General features: G+C 42.6%; 1 protein-coding gene across 2 annotated transcripts; it reads right to left on the reverse strand.

Annotated features, from left to right (window-relative positions):
• Nucleotides 1–298: 298 nt before the first annotated feature.
• Nucleotides 299–17,908, reverse strand: LOC107389872 (uncharacterized). Of its 2 annotated transcripts, none has more exons than XR_011516196.1 (5): nt 17,448–17,908; nt 17,044–17,358; nt 16,849–16,951; nt 1,646–8,389; nt 299–1,526 (listed from the first exon to the last, which is right to left on the reverse strand). XR_011516196.1 is itself a non-coding variant. In XM_015966286.3 (5 exons), exons 1-5 carry the CDS (start codon nt 17,617–17,619, stop codon nt 1,514–1,516), a joined length of 690 nt encoding a protein of 229 aa, XP_015821772.1. In that variant the 5' UTR covers nt 17,620–17,903; the 3' UTR covers nt 299–1,513. The 2 variants fall into 2 exon arrangements, 1 of the variants encoding a protein (XP_015821772.1); XM_015966286.3 differs by having other exon boundaries at nt 1,646–1,732; nt 17,448–17,903.
• Nucleotides 17,909–23,596: the final 5,688 nt, after the last annotated feature.

A 23,596-nucleotide genomic window follows, 5' to 3' on the forward strand; every position in this document is an offset into this window, starting at 1 on the left:
TGATTGTCATTTCAAATCATTAGTTTAAATCTCTGAATTAAAACTTTTAACTTTCAAACTTGTCTTTTCATTGAACTGAAACACAGACAAATGGATATGATCGTCAGTTTATCGATGAAAACAACCTTTGAGTCTTCTTAACCCTATAAAATCTGGTTATTAATTCATTAAAAATTAATATCACAAATTAAAATGTAGGAGGGTTCCTCTTTAATAAAAGAGCCATAAACCATTACACTACATAATTGGCGAGCCAGCCAGGACTACAGTGGTAAGGGTGCATATAATGATTCGCTTCCATTTTGAATTTCTAATAAATATGATTTGTTATTCAGCCGGGTATACTGTGGTTTTGTCATGGTATTTGAAAATATTATTCTGTGTGCCCCTTTTTAAATTTGAGCACCCGCCCCTTCAAAGGTCTCTGCACAGCCCTGCTGTTGCGAACTGAACGCGGTTTAACATAAAAGCCTCTAGCGCCCTCTCTAGGAGATGAACACCTTTAGAATCAGAGCTGGTGTCACTCAGAGAAAAGCCAATCAGCGACCTCCTCATTGAAGTTTCTGAAAATACCCTCTATGTGATTGAGTCAACAAAACACCCACAAAAATATTTAGAAGCATAATTATTTCCATTTATTACATTTTTATCGATTACATGTGATATTGGAGCCTGGAATACTTGAATGTATTTCAAAGAAAACAATGACACTTTTTAGGTATGAGAAAAACAGATGTTTCCATAAACAAATAAATAAATGAAACAACTTCAATAAAGCAACTCAAATCAGTGTTTGGGGCAGCATTAGTTCTGCCCATTCAACTGCACCTTCATGTAGAAATTAAACTAAAACACCATCTAAACCTAATTATGTAAATCCAGCACAACAGTTCAGCAGGTTCACTGTATTTTTAGGCTTTGACATCATTTATAAACTTCTAAAGAAAATCACGTTTTTGGTGCACGGGGATCTGATTCTGAAATTTTACCTTTAGGGAATTTAGATGTAATAGAGAGATGACATCGAAAAACTCAGAGGACGTTTTGTAACTACAGACAGAACAATGTTTTCTAAGAAGACAACATTAACATAATTTAAAAAGATAACTCAGCCACTCAAAGAAAATACAAAGACCCATTCAGTACAACACCTAGACCTGACATGAGTATGATTGTTATTTGGCATTAGCTCACTGTGCCCTGCTAAATTACATGTTTGCATTCCACTCTTTGCAGGATGTATTTTATAATAAACAGCTGGTTTATATTCTGGCTTTAGTAAATGCCTTCATACAGAATTCATTCAATTCAGATTTGAGATTTAGAGTAATTAAAAACAATCTAAAAGTTTGTATTCTACAGCTGTGGAGGTGGAGCCTTGCATCAAAGTTTCTCAGTTCTTGAACAGTGGGTCATTGTTCTCAATGACAGGTATTTATTCTTCCACAAGGCAGCTTTGTTTTGGGAGCTGTCAGTGTTAGTGTGCAGCTTAGTAGGGCACTTGATTTGCAGATTAAAAAATAGTCCTGAATTAGGAAGAAAATGTTGAAAAGTTGAAAAATAAATATAAAAATACAAATAAAGCAATAAAATAGTTGTGGAGGTAAATTGTATCACAGGAAGTCAGCGACACAGCTGCACTAACCTTTCCTTCTGAACAGGACGATACTGGACACGACTGAAGACTTTGTGTTTATTTAGATCCTGGTTTTGGTTTCTGGTCCAGTTTTTCCTGTAAAAAATTAAGATTTAAACAGTTAAATTTCATCACATAACTACTGCTTTTAAAGCTATTTGGTTACAGTTTTATGACTGTTTGCCCAGAACTCAGATCGCACCAGACCGCTCAGCGATCCCCTCCTGAAAGCCCCGCCTCCGAGGAGCCCATGCAGATGGGGAGTAAATGAGTATTTTATTCATAGTGGCTACAGTTATGAACAACTACATAAATATTGGTAACACTTTCCAATTAGGATACCTTTATTAATGTTAGTGAATCAATAAACTATTAAATAATAACTGCTTAATATGTTAATAAGTAATTGATCACTAAGCAGACACCTCCCCTGACCTTTTGTCCAAATCTATAAGGACACTTAATAGTAACAATATCAAGAAGGGATCCTTTGTTTGTTAATGCTAAATAATGTTAATAAAGGGACTCTTATTGTTAAGTCTTCCCTAAATATAAAATGTAGGGAAATTTACCCGAAGCAATTGTTCAACTTTGGTCTAAAATGTCAAGTTTCATAAACAAATCTAGTTTTAGATGCCAAATCAACTGCAGTTTGTAGAGAAAAGCAATCTGCACTAAACTATCTGTCATTGGCTGGGGTGAGTACTCCTCATTCACCTTAACATCTTTGAGTCTCTTGCCAGGAGAGGGAGTGCCCAGCTGTTCCTGATCAGCAATCAGCGGGGTGTTTCCTACTTAAGGTGGATGGAGGACACAATTCAACGCCGGAAGATTGCCTCTGCTTGGTAGTGCCCAGCCACTCGAGTTTTTCTCTTGGATCTCTAGGATTAATGTTGCTAGTAGTGTTTTTGCTCTAGGATTCCTGTGTTCTCTGGTCACACGGCTTTTTGGATACTTACCTCAGGACTCCAGGATTTTGGATACTCAGAACACTGGACCCACTCACCGTTCTCCATAACTCTCCTCTGACATCACTACCCATTGCCCCCATCCACCAGGACGCCCCACTTATCTCCTCCTGTGCTCACTCTCCTGCGCTCCCCCTGGCTTTCAACCTGCTCCCTCCTCCAGCCAGCAACTCACGTCCTACTGTAAGTTCCGATGAACTAATTCTGACTAGAAATGGACTTCAGGAACTAAACTTTACTCACCAGTGTTCTCCCTCCTCCAGACACAGAGCTCCCGTAGCAGTACCAGCCACAGACAATTCTGTGCATCCTCAGTTTCCTTCTCTGTTAATAAAATTATTTTTATTTTTTACCCCGTTCTTGGTCTGTGTTGTGTTCTGCATATCTTGGGATAGGCGCCTTCCCCAATCATGGCAGAATCTTCCGGCCAAAACACTAACCCCGCAGACGCAGCACTGACCAATTTCTCTCACAGACTTTTACAGCAGGAACAGGCGATACCGCAACTAATGGAACAACTCACCACTGCCAACGCCTGTTATCAGCATCTGGAAAGTTTGGTTCAACAGATCCATGATCGGCTTTCCCAACAGCCGACCCAGTCCACTCCAACAGAACCCCGACCTTCCGTTCCGTTTGCTCCCGCTGCACCTGGAGCCGTGAACACGGAGATGAATCACTTCCGCCTGGCTTCCTCTCCACCTGCTGTCACATACAGTGGTGAGTTTGAGGACTGTCAGAGTTTTTTGTTACAATGCCGTTTGGCTTTTGAGCGCTCTCCAGGAGCTTTTTCGTTGGACTCAATTAAAATCTCTTATGTTATCGGGTTACTTAGAGGCAGAGCTTTAAGATGGGCCGAGGCCAAGAGCCACAGTGGCTCTTTCCTTACCGGCTCATATGCTGATTTTTTTATTATCTGAGCTTACTCTGACTTTTGGTGTTACGGAGTCCTTAGCGGACATCAGGAAGCAGCTCTGGACTTTAACTCAAGGGCGCAGACCAGTAGCAGAGATGTCTGTAGAATTCCGAACTCTCGCAGCCAGAACTCCCTGGAATGAGGAAGCTTTAATAGCAGCTTTTACAGAGGCCTTGAACGATCGTATCCACGATCAACTCGCTTTGTGCCCCGAGCCTCGCTCCGTGGAGGAGCTGATACGTCTGGTCATTTCTATTGACCGCCGCCACCAGGAATTAAGGCGACCCAGCGCCCGTTCCAGCGAGGCCCAGAACTCAGATCGCACCAGACAGACCGCTCAGCGATCCCCTCCTGAAAGCCCCGCCTCCGAGGAGCCCAGGCAGATGGGGAGGAATTGATTGACGCAGGAGGTTCGGCAACACCGGTTAAGGTCAGGTCTCTGCATGTACTGTGGTGAGCCAGGTCACTATGCTAGAAGCTGTCTGTTGTTAAAAGAAACAGTCCCCCCTTAAATAGGGGACTACTGGTGGGCAGCCATTCTAATTCTGCAGTTCCCCGTTTTTCCCTCCCATGTACAGTTGTGGTTAATTCAAAACAGATCCAGCTGGAGACTCTTGTGGATTCTGGGTGTGAGCGCTCCCTGCTAGATTCTGGCCTGGTGACTAAATGGAACATACCCACCATCCGGTTGACCACTCCACTCTCAGTCACAGCCCTTGATGAACGCTCCCTCACCACCATCACCCACAAGATGCTTCCTCTTCACCTCCAGGTATCGGGAAATCATTCTGAGCAACTTGAGTTTTTTGTGTTTCCTTCTCCCCAGTCCCTTTTGGTTCTTGGTCACTCCTGGTTAAAACTTCACAATCCCCAATTGGACTGGAGTAGAAATCAGATCACCGGCTGGAGTCCCACCCGCTCACAGAACTGTCTACGCTCTGTTTCTCCCGCTCCTCGCTGCCTCCCAACGCCCTTGGAGGAGGAGATTGACCTGTCTACTGTCCCCCCAGTGTATCATGATCTCAGGCATTGACATTTTGCCCGGAGCACCCTTACCATCTAGCCAGCTTTACCATCTTTCGAAGCCTGAGAGGGAGAGTATGGAGCCCTATATACAGGATGCCTTATCAGCCGGCACAATCCGTCCTTCGACGTCATCCCCGGGAGCGGGGTTTTTCTTTGTGCCCAAGAAGGGTGGAACATTAAGGCCCTGCATCGATTACAGAGGACTGAATCAGATTTCAGTAAAGAACAAATATCTTCTGCTCCTGCTGTCATCTACCTTCGAGCCCATTCAGGACTTGGTGATATTTACCAGGTTAGACCTCAGGAATGCATACCATTTGGCACGTATACGTCAGGGTGGCGAGTGGAAAACAGCTTTTAAGACACCCTTGGGATATTTCGAGTATTTAGTCATGCCGTTTGGACTAACAAATGCACCCGCTGTTTTCCAGACTCTTGTTAATTCTGTTTTGGGTGATTATTTAAATAAGTTTGTCACTGTCTATCTAGACGACATCCTAATTTTTTCCAGGACCGAGGCAGAGCATGTTCAGCACGTGAGAGCAGTTCTACAACGACTGCTGGAGAACTGACTGTACGTGAAGGCGGAAAAATGTGAATTCCATGTCCCAACGGTGAGGTTCCTGGGATTTGTTATAGAATGTGGAAAACTGAAAGCAGATCCAGAGAAGGTGCGTGCAGTACTGGAGTGGCCCACTCACACGTCCAGAAAACAGTTACAGAGGTTCTTAGGCTTTGCCAACTTCTACAGAAGGTTCATTAGGAACTATAGCCAGACTGCTGCCCCTCTCACCACACTCACCTCTGTCAAACATTTTTTTGGTCCCCAGAAGCTGAAGCTGCCTTCCAGGCTTTGAAGAGACTCTTTACAGAAGCCCCTGTGCTCTACTGGCCTGACACCCAACAACAATTCACCCTTGAGGTGGATGCCTCTGACACCGGGGTGGGTGCTGTCCTGTCTCAAGTCTCACCATCAGACCACCGCTTGCATCCCTGCACATTCTTCTCATGCCTGCAGAGAGCAGGTACGATGTTGGAGATCGGGAGTTACTAGCGCTCAAGCTGGCAATTGAGGAGTGGAGACACTGGCTGGAGGGAGCAGAAAAGCCATTTGGATGGACCACAAGAACCTTGTGTACCTGCGGGAGGCAAAAAGACTCAATCCCAGGCAGTACTGGTGGTCCCTTTTCTTTTCTCATTTTAACTTTGTGATTTCTTACCGACCTGGGTACAAGAACTCAAAGCCGGATGTCCTTTCCCGGCAATTTCCCGGCAATTCGCCCCCAATCAGGAAGCGGAACCCACCACCATCCTTTCTCCGTAGTGCGTCGTTGGAGGAGTGACTTGGGAGATCAGGGACCAGGTGCTTCAAGCCCAACAGAACGACCCTGACCTGGGAAATGGACCCCCGAATAGACTGTTTGTGCCGTAGGTCATGCGCGGCAAGGTCATCCATTGGGGTCATACGGGAAGGTTTGCTATCCATCCTGGAGTAGGATGCACAGTGGCGCTCCTTCGGAGAACTTTTTGGTGGCCTTCCTTGTATCAGGACGTTAAGAGTTATGTGTCAGGTTGTCACACATGCGCCCAGCAGAAGGGGGATAACAGAACGCCTGCAGGTCTTTTAAACCCCCTATCCACGCCCTCACGGCCGTGGTCTCATATTGCACTGGACTTTGTTTGTGGTTTGCCTGTCTCTCACGGTTTTAACACTGTTCTCACTATTGACAGATTTTCTAAAGCATGTCATCTTGTCCCTTTAAAATATCTCCCCTCTGCCGCCATTACAGCTCAGCTGGTCATAAAACATGTGTTTAGTCTCCACAGCATTCCTGAGGAGATTTTGTCAGACCGTCGTCCCCAATTTGTGGCACGGGTCTGGAAGGACTTCGCTGAAACCCTGGGGGCTCGTGTCGCGCTCACATCTGGCCACCATCCTCAGACTAACGGCCAGTGTGAGCGCATGAATCAAGAACTGGGGGCGATGCTTCGCTGTGTGTGCTCCACCCATCCTACAACATGGAGCTCTCATCTCACTGTCATGAGCCGGGGTGAGTACTCCTCATTCACCTTAACATCTTTGAGTCTCTTGCCAGGAGAGGGAGTGCCCAGCTGTTCCTGATCAGCAATCAGCGGGGTGCTTCCGACTTAAGGTGGATGGAGGACACAATTCAACGCCGGAAGATTGCCTCTGCTTGGTAGTACCCAGCCACTCAAGTTTTTCTCTTGGATCTCCAGGATTAATGTTGCTAGTAGTGTTTTTGCTCTAGGATTCCTGTGTTCTCTGGTCACACGGCTTTTTGGATACGTACCTCAGGACTCCAGGATTTTGGATACTCAGAAAACTGGACCCACTCACCGTTCTCCATAACTCTCCTCTGACATCACTACCCAGTGCCCCCATCCACCAGGACGCCCCACTTATCTCCTCCTGTGCTCCCTCTCCTGCGCTCCCCCCGGCTTTCAACCTGCTCCCTCCTCCAGCCAGCAACTCACGTCCTACTGTAAGTTCCGATGAACTAATTCTGACTAGAAATGGACTTCAGGAACTAAACTTTGCTCACCAGTGTTCTCCCTCCTCCAGACGCAGAGCTCCCGTAGCAGTACCAGCCACAGACAATTCTGTGCATCCTCAGGTTCCTTCTCTGCTAATAAAATTATTTTTCTTTTTACCCCGTTCTTGGTCTGTGTTGTGTTCTGCATGTCTTGGGTTAGGCGCCTTCCCCCAATCATGACACTATCCATTCATCCATTGTCTATAACCGTGTATCCACGCAGGATCATGGGGTGCTGGTGCGTATCTTCAGCAGTTTCCGGGCAAAGAGGTAGGGTACACCCTGGACAGGTTGCCAGTCCATCGCAGAGCAACACAGAGACACACAGGACAAATAACCACGCACGCGCACACACACACGCACACACGTGTGTGTGTGTGTGTGTGTGTGCACACCTTACACTAAAGTTATGATTTGATTTCCATTTGTTACTTTATCCTGTTTGCATATGTAATGAAGCACATGTCCAAGCAGACCATTTCTGGGACTTTTTTCCAGCCTGTGTGTCCATTCTGTTGCAGCAAGATGTTTAGGAGGATTTCTGGTCAGTGGTGGGAGAGGAGTGCCGGACAACACTCCAGATCAGTAGGTGGCGGTGGCACACCTCCTGTTGTTTGCAGATGGCCATTAAACCCCTAATAGAAGAAGGATAACTTGAATAGGTAAGTTTTTTACTCATTTTAAAACATTGATGAAATATATGAATATTTAATAAGATACAAATGTGATGGCTAAAAATGTTCATTCTGAGCTACAAGTTTATTTATTTTGTTTGGTCAAATACTGTATGCATTACATGCTTGAGCATTACTCTTTACATTTACAACGTGTTGGTTTGTAGTTTGGGTTCAATAGATGGTTTCAGTAGACATAGGCGTCATTTTAACCGGGGACACCGGGGACATGTCCCCGGCAAAATTTGTGATATGCAGCTGTGTCCCCCCCACTTTCAAAAAAGCCTGCTGATGAGGATTTTTGTTTTACCAGCTCAGATCTTATACCAGGGGTCGGCAACCTGTTCCCATCAAAGAGCCATTATTACCCGTTTCCCACAGTAAAGAAAACACCGCAGTAGCCGCAGCGTTGTGGGCGGGGCCTACCCTCAGACAGCAGAGAGCTGCTCACAACCAGGTGACAGCAGCAGGTACCGGTCGCTCGCATGGACATCGCACCCGTGGGGGATTCAACACCCACACTTTTCCAGCTGTTTTGCTCACCTCCACACCAGTCTGGATACTTTATGTCGCACTCACTCTGTTTGCCTCATCTCCTTCTTCACCTCCCGCTTCTGACAGCCAATGTCGGGTTTGCAGGAGAGCAGGAGAGGGAGGGACAGAAGAACGAAATGATTACTTCTGCCAACAGTTATGATAACAGCTTTTATGTGTCATCATCAAGCAAAGTAGGAGACACCCAGTACGTCAAACCCGAAAGCGTTTGGTCTGTGGACGACAGTAAGCCAGTTGAACAAGCGACGTTAAAGTTAGAGAAAGGTCTGGTTATTAGAAATGGATCGAGTGCTTACACGGTGGAGAAAGTGCTCGGATCTGGCTCGTTTGGAGAGGTGGCCAAATGCACAAAAGTGGGAACCAATGAGATAGTTGCAGTAAAAGTCATGCCAAAACACCAGCGGGCAGCAGCCGAAGACGAGGAAAAGGCGTTAAAACATCTTTGTACGCTTGACCCCGACAAAAACAATTTGATCAAGTTTTATGAGAGTTTTACGTTCAAAGGTAACTTTTTCTTCGTGTTTGAAATCTTAGATATGAGTTTGTTTGATCTGCTTGACAAACTAGATTGGTGCCCTCCCAGTGTGGCTGAGATTCGAGCTATTGCACAGCAGATGCTTGTAGCTCTCAGCGCACTGAAAAGCATTGGCGTCTCCCACACGGACATCAAATCTGACAACATTATGCTCGTCGATCATAGTTCACAACCCTTCAAGGCAAAGTTGATCGACTTTGGACTGGCCTGTAAAACAGAGGAGTTATCTCAGTATAAAACGTTTCAGCCTGTTGGCTACAGGGCACCAGAGGTTCACTTTGGCGTTCAGAAGTACGAAGGTGTGGACATGTTTGGTCTTGGTTGCACACTGGCGCATTTGTTTTTAGGGGGACATCTATTTCCCATTTATAGTGATTATGAGAACGTCAGAGTCATGGTGCACCTCCTGGGCCAGCCCAACAAAAGTCTATTAGATGCGGGGAAGGAAACTGAACGCTTTTTCACACTCCAGCACAGTGGGTCTGCTCCGTTCTGGACTTTGAAATCACCAGAGGAGTTTGAACGGACGACAGGCGAGACAGTTAAAAAAAGCAGTTCAGTTTTCGACATCCTCACATCTCTGGATGACTTATTGTACACGTCAGCAGAAATGAAGGACCCCAATCAAGTTGAGGACACAAAAGCGTTCATAGACCTTCTAAAGAGGATGCTTAGTTGGGACCCGGCAGATAGGATCCAGCCAGCTGATGCTTTAAAACACACTTTTATTAACATGAAGCATCTTCCTAAAGACGGTACCAGCTCTTATGTGACTGCAGCGCATAAGATAATGGCAGGATACCAGAACCAAGACAGTCTGACTGCTGAGAACGCCGATGACTCTGTCTCTCTCATCGAAACAGCAAGTTCAGAAAAAGTCAAAGGTGTTGTCACTAATCAGTCAGGCTTTCACACGGGAAAAGGACTTGGTTACTGGGACTTGTATGTAAAGAGAAGAAGAAAATTAATAAGAAGGAGGAAATGATTGTTACATGGCGCCTCAACATAAGAATCACGAGGCGCAGTAACAGCCCTTGTTGGAGCGACTGTAAGTAAGAGAAAAAATGGGGCATGGTGGTGGCACAGTGGGTAGCACTGCTTCCTAGCAGGAAGGTTGCTGGTTTAATTCTCATCAACGTTCTTTCTGCGTGAGGGAGCGTGTTCTCCCCATGTATGCGTGGGTTTACTCCCGTTGCCCGGGTTCCCCCCGCAGGCCAAAAACACACGTTTAAGTCAACTGGTGACTAAACTGGCCCTAGATGTTAGTGAGTGTGTAAATGGTGGTGTGTCTCTGTCCCTGTGATGGACAGGACATGCCCAGCGTGTCCCCTGCCTCTCCACCAGTAGTTGCTAGAAATAGCCACCAACTCCCCACAACTTTTGTTAAGAAAATGATTAAATGAGTAACAAATCTGAAAAGTTAACACCCCCCCCCCCCCTCCAGAGAACTAAACAAATTTAAAAAAAGTTTAAACCTGTCAGTCGTGGCAGACGGCTGCTCATTCTGTTGAAGGTTTCTTCCTGTTAAAAGGGAGTTTTCCTCTCCATTAATGCTACATGCTTGCTTAGTATGAGGATCGCAGTGAAGTCCATGACTCACCAAGTGTTGGCGCTTACACGTTAGCTTCGGCCCATCCCCAAAAGGTACCGAACGGCACCGGAATTAGGTTCCACACACAGGACAGATTTGTGTTTTCGGTGCCGAGGCAACTCTTTTTCTCAGACCTTCTCCCCAGCGGTCAGACTGGGACCGAGGCGACACTACGAACTGATTGGCCAGCTGAAATTATGCCTACCGCGTCCGATCTGCGAGAAGAATGAGCCAGCGGAGGGGTTCCCGCATGTGCGATTCATTTTCATGCATGGCACGCATATCATTCTGGGATGTTGGAAGCTTGTCGAGTGTAAACAAACCATGAAACAAATGGTAATGTCTCAGAGAAGAAGCAGATTTGGGTGAAAGAAAGTGTTAAATAACATTATAAAATCCCCCAAAAGATGCGGAATATACAGGGATACGTTATATAAAGACGTCGGGGACCGGTATGTGGACAAAATCAGCATTATAACTGGTTTTGATCCATATGAAAAACCCAAGACCTGATGACATACTGTTGCCGCTGCAGATCTGCATAACGGACATTTTCGGCTTTCTTTTTTGTGGTGTGAGCGGAAGTAAACGTCCGGATGAGAGGTAAACATTGTATTTGTTGGTTTTTCCAGTAAAACAATCCCATTTGTCACCCCACAGAAGAAGTGTAGCAAGAGAAGTTGTGTTGTGTGTCAGTGCACCCACATTAGCTTACCGGTGTATGTGCCTGTAGCCTCTGTGTGTGTGTGTGTGTTTCGTGTGCATGTCGCGGTTGAAGGAAAGAAACGATGTATAAGAAACGTACACCATCTGTAACTTACCAGAATGAAAATACTCCAGAAGGGGATGTTTGGTCGCCTTACAGCAGCGGTCCAAGCGAGCCGACGAGACTTTGTTAAACTAGATACTTGGTCTCAGTGGTTTAGCCTCCAAGCAGGAAAACGGTGAAAAGTTAGCTTGTTTTCCACCTTTATTCCCCTGGCGAACGCGTGGTTCACCCCACAACACAGCAATGATTTACTAGAGTTGTGTAATATAACCGATCAAATGAATAATAGATGAATTTAAGCTGCAAGAACGACCCTGAGCACGCTGTTAACAGTAGTAACAAGCAACAAGTAAGGACTCGCACGCCTCCAACGGGGCGGCCGTGTCGCTGATGACATCATGATCACAAGCCCTATTAAACGCCGCCAACAGGCTCGGGGATTTCCATATTCCCGAGAAGTCCCTCGAATTTACATGTGAACACTACACCGCCCGTTCAAGACCGAACTCACGCCATCCAGCCCGACCTAACCCCGACCGTGCCGACACTAATGTGTAAGCGCCATAAGATAAGATAACCTTTATTAGTCCCACAAGTGGGAAATTTGTTTCGTTTACAGCCAAGTAAAAGTAAGGTAAAAGTTATGCAGCAGAGGGAGAAAACACTGAAATACAATAAGTTCAATCTTAATGAGATAAAATAAACTCAATACAATAGACAATTTATACCTTAGGAATAGGTTAAAAAAAAAGAAAAAAAAAAGCCATTAGTGACTCCATGCAATCTGCTGGATTCGTTAGTCAGGAACCTTTTAACTAACTAGTATAATGAACTGAACTTAAAGCACTGTTTCATAAGTAGGCCCAACTGGGATGTCTGCTTAGTAAAGTGCTTTAAGATGATTTGTGTTGTTAATTAGCAGAAAAAAATACTAAATAGAATTCAAGTGAAATCATCAAAATGTTTTAAAAATAAACAATTGAACTAATCACAAAAGTAACTCATCTTGAATCAGGCCTGAAATGATTAGTAAAGGTTTGTTTTCCTGCATCTTGAGGTCATTTCTTGATGCAGGTTTTGCTTTTCCTCGTCAAAACAAAAAGTAAAAGGCACCGGTAACGGTACTCTCAATGAGACGGGGTTCGATTCCCTGTGGTGCCCTGCTGAATGTTCTGACATAAACAAAAGCATCTAATTTAAAAGCCTAAATATTGACATGTTAAAGCACAAATCATTCTTCCATTATTAATGAGTGAGACATATTTTGTTAATAGTTTTATTAAGATAAATTAACCCTTTCAGGCTCAAAATAAGTTTTGATAAAAGGACGAACAATTAAGTCCTTCAGGAGTACTTCTGAGTTAAAAATGCTCATGATTACGTACGTGGAGTAACCAGGTAGGTAGGTTTTAACTGTTGCAAATCTGCTACGCCTGCCTCCAGAGGGTTAATTATCTTTAATGAAATAATTCTCATATTTAACCTAAGTTGGGTTCAATCATAAAAACAAGATAAGATTGATGATGTCATAATTCTGATGTTATTGCAAAAGTAATGGCACTATGGTGATGCTGATGAAGATGATGATGATGGTTATCAATCTGAGGCTGATGAAGATGATGATGTACTGCTGAAGTGCAAGAAGAAGAAACAAGAAGGTTTGTAATAAAATAACTTTACAGTACTTAATTTACAGTGTAGCGTACCAAAAGGGTCAATTTTCACCTACATGTCGACCAACACGATAACCTTTCATGGCAACACCATCTGGACTCACTAAACAACCCTTTGCTCACTTATTGTTCCTCAACTCAATCATAAACATTTTCCCTCAAGGTACCTGCACTCCCTGTGTGAAAGCCAGACGTCAACATTCTTCACTCTGAATAAGTGAAGACGCCATAATTTTACACTTATAAGTTACAATAATCATATGTGATGAATGAACAAGATGTTTAAATGAAATGTTTGAATAATCTGTGCTTAAATCCATGAATTTGAAATGAATATTGCTCTTACAATGATCCATTTATATCACAATCAGTATGTGTTGATTTAAAAAGTTAATCATTGTTTACACTCATACACACTAATAAGATACTCATTAAGGTTAATATTCACCTTACATAAGAGTTTTAAAGATTCTTATTCACAGTGTTAAAAACCTTTTGTATTGAAGGAAGGCGTGGCTTTCGGTAAAAACTCAGAAACGTGTCAAATTCTGATTGGCCACACTTGGACAGAAATCATAACAAAGTAGTTTAATAAAACAAGAATAACTTCCCGAGCAATTCAGTTTCCAGCTAACTCCCGATTCGGCCAAATCGGGAAAGAAGCCTCTTTTGAAACAATCTCCTTTGACCTCCTGTCAAAGCCTCTGCAGCGCTGCGGCTGATACCAGACAACCAGCTCTTCTAAGAGCCAAGCAAACATCAACCTTAGACGCAAACAAGCATTCCAGCTCCTGTTGTGACTCAGAGACATCTCAAGACTGGACGGGTCGTATTGGAGTTAATCTACGGCTTCGGATATCTTGAGGTTGCCCGACTTCTGACAGTCTTGGATCTGCACTGAGGGTCTCCACACGGGTAGTAGACACAACAGATTGTGTCTGATGAGGTTTTTTATCAATAACTAACTCTCTAGTTTATAACAAACAACAAATTCTTTATAGCACCATGCACTGGACCTTGTTCTGGCTTTCTGAAACCTTGTCAGGATGCAGCTAAATGCTGGATGATCATTCATGCACGATACTGATGATGTGATGGAGTTGAAGCTTTATCATGGATACAGTATGGTTAGCATGTTGGACCCCTTGTACATCGTCGCAGATAAACAAGGCTGAAATTAGTTTTTTCTACAGGGCTGGGCTTTGTTTTGGAGATAAGGTTAGAAGCTTGCTCATCCTGGAGACGCTCACAGTAGATCTGCTGCTCCTCCACATCAAGAGGAGCCACTTCAGGTGGCTTGAGCATCAGAACCAGCGTTCATAAACGTTGTTGTTTCACACATTTACCTCTTCACTCATTGTTTGTGATGAAAGGGACTCCGGTGTGCTTTTCGTTTTGCTGGTAGGCGAACGCAGAGCTGCCAACTTTTGAACATTCCAGCGCGTGAGAGCGGAGGGTTGGGGTGGGCATGGACCGTCTGCCCACCGACGGAGCGGAGGGGAGGGGTATTGATTGCTCAAAGTGAGATATTGGAGGTGTGGCATGTGCAGAGGGTCAAACGTGTGTCTCACGCTCAATGCGTGAGAGTTTGCAGCCCTATGAACAATCTGACAAAGTACTGATTCAAAAATTGTGCTTTTCTCCCAGGGATTTTTGACCCTAATGGCCATCCGTTGTTAACACTCCCAGAGAGCAGTCATTTGGCGGTACCCCCTATGTCTACAGAGGGCAGCCACTTGACTATGTTGTTTTTATTTAGTATCCTTAAACACTTGTGGTCTTTGTTTAGTAAATGTGGCCATTACAGGTTTTCTGAATTGCTGAAACACTAAACCTGATTCTCAAAACTGACTGAGTTATTATTTTAAAACCAAGCAGTTAACTGACAAGTCAAGTCAAGTGTGGCAGCTGGGAAACATTCAAATCTCCTAAAAGCAAAGGAAACAAATACAAATGAGCTGACCTACTGCTTATCACAACAACTAAGCAAACTTTAGGATGAAAATGATAACAGTAATGTTTTGATTTCTCCATTAAAACACAAGGACGAAGATGTGGAGCAGAACATCGATCATTCGGTTAGTTCAGTTTATTTACAAAGTGCTGATTTACCACAGAGGTCATCTGAGGACGACACACAGAAAAATGACATGCAGTCTATTTCTGTCCAACCCACTTGTTAGAGGATTCCAGACTTGTTCTATTCATTCAACTATCATAGATTCTACTATGGTTTTCTGTTCTAAGCACAAAGGTGCAGATTATACAGTGCAGATCATGTTTAAAGTGACGTTGTGTATTTTCCCTGACAATAGGGGGCAGTACATACCTAATTCATTGCAAGCAAGGGATAATTTTGTTAAGACCTTACCAACGGATGGCCAATAGGGTCAAAATTGTCCAGCAGCGCAACCTCCAGCAAAATGACAAGCACATCATCACTGGCAACCAGTGAAGAGACAAATGTGTAAAACAACAACGTTGATAAACGTTTAGTAACTTGTTGCAAATCAGTAAATGTGTTTTGTCCTCACAGGCTCCTGTAGAATGAAACATGTCTAATGTGGCATCGCTCAGAGCCGTAGAACTTCTCAATCCGTGTATCATTCAATCTTTCTATTTTTGATTGAAAACAAAAAAGTCAACACAGGAAAAATGGATTTGTTTTTTGTTTTTTTTTTGTTTTATGAACCAAAAAATTGTGTTTTTCGTATTTAGTTTTCTTGTTTCGAATCAAGAAATGGAAAAATGGCCTCTTGACCGAATTTGATTTTAATATTTCATTTCTCAGGTTCATGAGGACAGGTGTTGTAGCGATGTAGGTTAAAGCTTACGGAGTTCACACAGACGTCAGGATACCTTGTTAGGAAAACAGTCCCTCGGGTCAGGTGGGGATTTTTTTATGTAGTAAGAATTAGTTTATGACTGCAAGGGTACGGATTCATAATCTGTTGCTGTGGCAACGGACTGACACAAGCTTCCTCTGCATTGGGATGCTGTAGTTCTCCGGATTGTTTTCTTGCTACATTTTCTAAAATGTACTCTTTTCTGCACGGAGCTTCACCAACAGCGTGGGACTATATTACTGTAGGAACACAATCCAGAATGGGGTTTTAGAGCCACGTTTTAAAGGAATCAGTGACTTTAAACATCAGGAAGTGGAGTATGCTGTGACATTTTTAGTTTAGGCTCTGATTTACAGATTAAAAAACACATAATAATGCTCTGTACCAGGTGGATGGATGGATGGGCAGGTGGGTGCAGTGTGTGTTCTCACCCTGCACTTTTTGCAAGTGAGGTCACCAACAAAGACTGAGTGGAATGTCAAATTAGCTTCCATGTCGGTTTCCCTCTGTTCCTGTGTATTCACACACACACACACACACACACACACACACACACACACACACACACACACACACATACACACACACACACACACACACACACACACACACACACACACACACACACACACACACACACACACACACACACACACACACACACACACACACACACACACACACACACACAAGAGACCAATCAACCCGTCAGTCATGGTTTTGGACTGTGGGAGGAAGGCGGAGTACCCGATGAGAACTCATGCATGCACAGGGAGAACATGCAAACTCTTTGCAGAATGACCCCAGGCCGGTTTTTAAACCTTGCTGCAAGGCAATAGTGCTAACTACTGTGCCACCGTGTAGCCCCTGCATGAAACTAGATCACAAAAATCTGTCCTATTTAAAGTCCTTTGTGTCCCACTGAACCACTCACACCTATAACATGACACTAGCATGCATACTGCGAGGTAGCTCATCAGAAACTATCGATTCTGACTGAGTTTAAAATCCAGCACGTCAGTATTAACAGCAGATTCTGCACCAACAAAGAAAAAAGTAAAATTCAAGTTCTTGAATATCCAAAGGTGAAAGGTTGGGACTCACCTGCAGAGGCAGACAGCTGCAGAGACGAAACACAACAGGAATCCAAGAGCAGCTAGAACGTATAATTTATAATCTAGGACTGGAAATGTTGGCAAACTGGATTCTGAAAGTAAAACAGTGATAATTAACATCGTGCTGCTCAGTTTGAACAACCCTGTTGTAGAAGAGATCATTCAGGCTTTTAGCTCTAGGTACCTGTTTGGGTCCTGGTTATTGTTAAGTTCCATGTCATGCTGTTTAGGCTGTTACTAGTTATAGTACACCTATAAACCCCTGCATCATCATGCTGAATGTTACTGATATTTAGACTAGTAGGTATGTTAGTGTCTATCGTCACTCTGCTGGAGGAGAAATTTGAAAAGGTGCGATTAGAAGAGACTGAATAAACAAATGTAGATCTGACATTGGTCCAGTGGATCAGTGTTGAATTTATTGTAGAAACGTTGCAAGTAAACATGATGGTCTCTCCTCTGGACACCTGCACATCTCTGTGCTCAGTTTTCATATCAGCTGAAATTTAAGGAAATAATTCATTATTAAATGTAATCTCAGTTTAAATCTGGACAGAAGCACACGTCAAACACAAATCTGCTCTTTACCTGCAAAGACACTCCACATGTTTACCAGCTGGATGAAAATCAACACCTGTTGCTTTTGGCTGAACATGGTGACCATCAAACACAGAGAGACTGACTGGAGCGTCTGAAGGCTTCTGCAGAGAACTTGCTGTGAACAGGAAGTGGTTAGTTGCTGTTTGAGTGTTTGACTCATGTTGTGTGAACTTTGTTTGATGAAGCACTCTCCACACCACTGAGACTGCTCTTATTAATGTTTTTAACGATATGTTGCTTGCCTCTGATTCTGGTTCTCATGTGTTGTTGGTGCTTTTAGACTTATCTGCCGCCTTTGACACTGTCGACCACGCAATCCTATTACAGCGACTGGAGCAGTTAATTGGCATTTGTGGAACAGTTTTAGAGTGGTTCCGCTCCTATTTCAATGGCAGTTGTTTTAATGTTGCCCTGGGGAATTGCGCCTCTAGAGTGGAACCTCTTTTTTGTGGGGTTCCCCAGGGGTCCATTTTAGATCCACTTCTTTTTAAATCTATATATTTTACCTTTGGCAGCCATTTTTAGAAAATTCCTGGTAAATTTTCATCTGTACGCTGACGATTGTCAGCTTTATCTGGCCCTAAAATCTGCTGACCCTGTGCAACCACTGACTGACTGCCTGAGTGAAGTCAGGTCCTGGCTCTCGGCTAATTTTCTCTATCTTAACCGCTCCAAACTGGAGGCTATTCTCTTTGCCCCCTTCTCCCCCTCTGTTGTGGTGCCATCTCTGCCCCTGTCATTGTCAGTTTTGGTGAAGCCAACAATTACAAATTTGGGGGTCACTCTGGACGCTTTTTTTTTTTAAATGGATGCACAGATAAATCAGGTAGTCAAGTCGTGTTTCTTTCATCTTCGCCGGCTGGCCAAACTAAAATCTTTCCTGAACAAAACAGATCTTCAGTCAGTTGTTCGTGCTTTTGTAACGTCATGTCTGGACTATGCCAACTCTCTCTTCTATGGTATTCCCTCCTCTTCAGTGGTATGCCTCCAATTGGTTCAAAATACCGCCGCAAGATTTCTTACGGGCATAGACCGATGGCAGCATATCACCCCTATTTTGGCAAATTTACACTGGCTTCCAGTTTGGTTTCGTATTAAGTTCAAATTTCTTCTGTTAGTTTACAAATCGATTCATGAAATGGCCCCCTGCTTATTTGGCACATCTTTTGAGTCCCTATGTTCCGGCGCGAACCCTGAGGTCCTCTGACCAGCACCTTCTGCTTGTCCCTCCTGCCCGCTATATGACCCGTGGCGAACGGGCTTTTTCAGTTTGTGCGCCTAAACTTTGGCCGTTACCAGTTATAGTACACGTATAAACCCCTGCATCATCATGCTGAATGTTACTGATACTTATACTAGTAGGTATGTTAGTGTCTATTGTCACTCTGGTGGAGGATAAATTTGAAACGGTGCGATTAGTTGAGACTGAATAAATAAATGTAGATCTGACATTGGTCCAGTGGATCATTGTTGAATTTACTGTAGAAATGTTGCAAGTAAACATGATGGTCTGTCCTCTGGACACCGGCACATTTCTGTGCTCAGTTTTCAGATAAGCTGAAAATTAAGAACATAAATCCTAATTAAATATAATCTCCATTTAAATCTGGATGTAAGTGCTCATCACAAACACAAATCTGCTCTTTAGCTGCAAATATGCTCCATATTTTCACCAGAAAATTGCAGATTTAAGATAAGCAGGTCTCTCTTTGGGCTGAACATGGTGACCATCCGACAATGAGAGACTGGCTAAAGCATTACTACCAGCTCTGAAAGCTTCTGCAGAGGAGTTGCTGACAACAGGAAGTGGTAAGAAGATGTTTTCAACCATTATGGTTCGCGTCAGACGGCTAACGGAATCTGAATAAAGGCATAGGACTAAAACCACCTTCCTGATCAGTTTGTGCCATTTAAACCTTTAAAACTGTCAGATGATTTGAACCAACATTTGCTTTGTCTGTACCACTGCATTTCTCTTTTCACTAATCTTGTTTTGGTAATCTGAGGCTCTTTGGCTGAAAAATGCTTCAGGAATTTAGCTGGAAATTTAAATTACTTTCACTCATTTTAATTTGCTGGTCTGTGCAAAATAAAATAAAAAAGTCATGTTTTGAGATCCTGAATGCATCACACATGCACAGTCCCAACACACATTTCAGAGGCAAGAAAGTAGAGAGACAAGGAAGCTGAAACAAGCCAAGGGACAGAGGTCCTGTTCTGATGACTAAGGAAGTTGATCATGGAGACAGAAGTGTGTTTTTGGTGGTTTTTTTAAAAGCAGCTTGTTTTAACAAGTGGTAGCAGGCGAGGAGGCTGAATCCACAACACCACGTAACTGTCACGGTCAGACCTGGTGACGATTAGCCAGATCCAAACAGCCACACACAGATAAAGTTTAAGAGTTTATTAAAGGATTTGTTAAAGACACAAAGATACTACAGAAAAAGGAAGAAGACATGCTGAGAATAATAGTTACGTAGAGCTTTGTAGAAAAGGCTCACGTGAGAATATTGGAAACAATTGGATTTAGATACCAGCTATGGATGGGATCCTTGCTTTCTACTTTCATAATTTGCAGAAAAGAGTTGCAGCAAGCTGTGAGACTTTCACATCACCTGCTTTGATTGGTAAAAGGTCCAGAAATAAACAACACAAAATCACATATAAATAACATTACTTGTGGTGTACAACAAGGGTCAGTATTGGGTCCAAAATTATTTATTATTTATATAAATTATATTGTTGAGGTATCCAATATATTAAAATGCACCTTATTTGCAGGTGATACAACTTTTTACTATTCAGGAGATAATGTTGAGCAGATGATAGAAGTGATACAAACAGAGATGAAAAAACTTAAACTATGGTTTGATGGGAACAAACTATCATTAAACAGTGATAAATCATGTTTTATGATATTTAGTAATACATATTCAAAGGATGAAATTTTATTAAATATAGATGAGATTAATATTAAAAGAGTTAAAGAAGTCAAGTATCTGGGAGTCATCATTGATGAAAAAATGTCTTGGAAACCGCATATAAACAGTGTCAGAACTAAAATATCTGAAACTATTGCACTGTTACATAGAGCAAAATGGTTACTTTATAATAATTCACTATATTTGTTATAAAACTCACTGATCATACCGTACCTGAACTGCTGCATTGAAATCTGAGGAACAACATATAAAACTTACACAAATTCCATTTACATCTTACAGGAAAAAGCAATAAGAATAATCACAAGGAGCAACTACAGAGATCCATCCAACCCATTATTTATACAATTAAAAACACTAAAATTCTATGATCTCGTGGACTACAATATTTCAAAATTTATGTAAATTGCAAACAAAGGGAACGCACCTGCAGGTTTAATCAAAAGATTTACAAAAAGACATAGTAAATATGATTTAAAACGATATGAATTATTTCATATACCTAGACATAGGATACTCATAAAGGAACGTTGTGTGTCCATATATGGAGTTAAATTGTGGAATAAATTGAGTACTGAACTCAAGAATGCAAAAACAATATTTACTTTAAAAAAAGAGATAAAAAAAGAAATGATTAACTTATGTAGATCTGTTACATAAATGTGTGAGGGGAGGGGGTTGGGGGGATGAACAAAAGAAAAAAATGAATAAGGGAAAAGGAAACAAGTCTATGTATGCATATGTGTATATAGGTATGTATATAGGTCTATAACGTTATGCTTCTTACTGTGTATTAATGTTATTTTAGTTAAAAGGGGCAGATAACATAAGTTTTTCTTTTTTCTGTCCCCTTTTTCATTTTGGCTTGTAGCAATTTAGTTCTGTATTATTATTTTAATGTCAATAAATGAAAATAAAACATGAAAATAAATAAATAAATAAAAGAAATCCACAGGCAGCCAGTGCGAGGATTCCTAGACGGGGGAGACATGCTCAAATTTTTTTTTCCCCACCAAAAGATTTGCAGCTGCATCTTGCACTAGTTGCAGCCTTGCCAAAGTTGCCCTGGTCACTCCAAATAGGAGGGAATTACAGCAGTCAGTCTTGTAATAATAGCATGGGCTTCTATTTTCAGTTGTTGTCTTGTCAGGAATGGTTTTACACACACACACACACACACACACACACACGCACACACACACACACACACACACACACACACACACACACACACACACACACACTTCCTGTGGGGGACTGTAGGTGTTAAATATGCTACATTTCGGCGAAGTCAAGCCTGGTCTTGTTTCTGCAGAATCTGTCTCACACATATATTTATAAACATGTCCACAAAAACACACACCTTTACTTCTGTGTTGGCTCAAACTCACTTTACAAAACGAAAGACCAAAAGTGACAGATCATTTGCTGCTGTGGCCCCCAGACTCAAATGCTCTTCCCCTGAGATCAGTGGACTCAGTGGTCTCCTTTAAAATAAAATTCTTCTTCACTTTATGATAGAGGAGCAAATACAAAATATTTATTACAGTTTTTCTCAATTGTTTACACACATTTTCTGAGAGCATGCCTCATGTTCTCAGAACTCTACCCATAAATCCAAAAACACACACACAATGGGCAAAACCCCTCAATTAACCTGCAAAATGAAGCTTCACATTCAAAACAATGTTGTTTCTCCTCACAGTGTGATTATGTTGTCAAATGACACACACAGACCATCATATGAATAGACATTTATCAGAACCAGCCGAACACTCATGTGCTCAATGTAAAACACTATGATGAATGGAAAACACTTCTTCTCCATTCATCATATATTAATGACTTGAGTCTTTTTGGTTCAGTGTTACACTTACTACAGACAGTATGTACATGTTTATGTTTAAGTATATGTTTATGTTTATGTATTTAGCAGACACTTTTGTCCAAAGCGACTTACAAGTGATAATCGGCATATTGCCCTTGAGGCTAACATCAACAATAACAACAACAACTTGACATCAATCATGGAGAGGAGGGAACAAGGAGTGGACAGTAGAGAGGGGGGACGGGTGCAGGGAGGGTGCTAGTTAAGAAGATGCTCTCTGAAGAGCAGGGTCTTCAGGAGTTTCTTGAAGATTGAAAAGGAAGCCCCTGTTCTGGTAGTGCTTGGAAGGTCATTCCACATTTGTGGAACGATGCATGAGATGAGTCTGGATTGTCCTGAGCGTGGTGTAGGCACTGCTAGCCGACGATCCTGTGATGACCGGAGCGGCCGGGCCGAGACGTAAGCCTTTGCAAGAGGATTCAGGTAGATGGGAGCCGCACCATCATGTACATACATGTGTCGTAAAATATTTCAGAATATTGTTTTTACACTCTGAACACACAAATACATGGAGTGGTCACTATTGTGAAGCACAATCATTATGACTGCAATATTGAAATATGTATAATTTACTGTACACAGTGTTGAGTGTATGCATCAGTTGTGGGACTCACACATAGACCAGCTTCATCCTGAGATGATATCTGCGCAAGACGCGGTCCAGTGTTGACAAGCTGACTCTATCAATATTTTGAAACATGTCATTGTTTTCTATTATTTTTCTTTATGTTTGCCGTAATAATATGACTTTTTTTTTAGAACCATGTTCATGATTTTAGTTTCCTGCTCAGGAGACAGAAGACGTTTCCGACCTCCTCGTGTTGGTAATCTTTCAGTTCTGCCAAACAAATAGTAAAATAATGTGAACACAAAGTAGGCATTTCCGAAATACTGGAAACATACTTTACATTATTTTTACTGTCCAACAAAACAGTTCACAGGCAATACTGCTACTATACTCATTGAATACTGATTGTATTGATATGCAGTACTGCCATTTTCCAGTGAGAGAAGATTATTTACCTATTCTCATTTCGGAAGGTCCGGATGATGGATGCTACAGTGTACCAGCTCAAATTTGGCTGTACTCTTTGCCCAGCCTCCCTCATTGTTGACCACATGAGCAACCAAAGTGGCTTGGATCTCATCAGAGATTACGGTCCTTGGTCTTCCTCGTCCTCGTCCTCCCCGTCCTCCCTGTCGTCATCCTCTTACTCTCACTCCTCTGGCTCTGCCTCTGTTTCCAATGTTGGCATCCATTGCTCCAAAACAGAAGAGCTCACCTGTTGCCCGTTTATGCCAAAGCT

Source organism: Nothobranchius furzeri, chromosome 14, assembly GCF_043380555.1.
Source record: "Nothobranchius furzeri strain GRZ-AD chromosome 14, NfurGRZ-RIMD1, whole genome shotgun sequence".
Taxonomy (NCBI): Eukaryota; Metazoa; Chordata; class Actinopteri; order Cyprinodontiformes; family Nothobranchiidae; genus Nothobranchius; species Nothobranchius furzeri.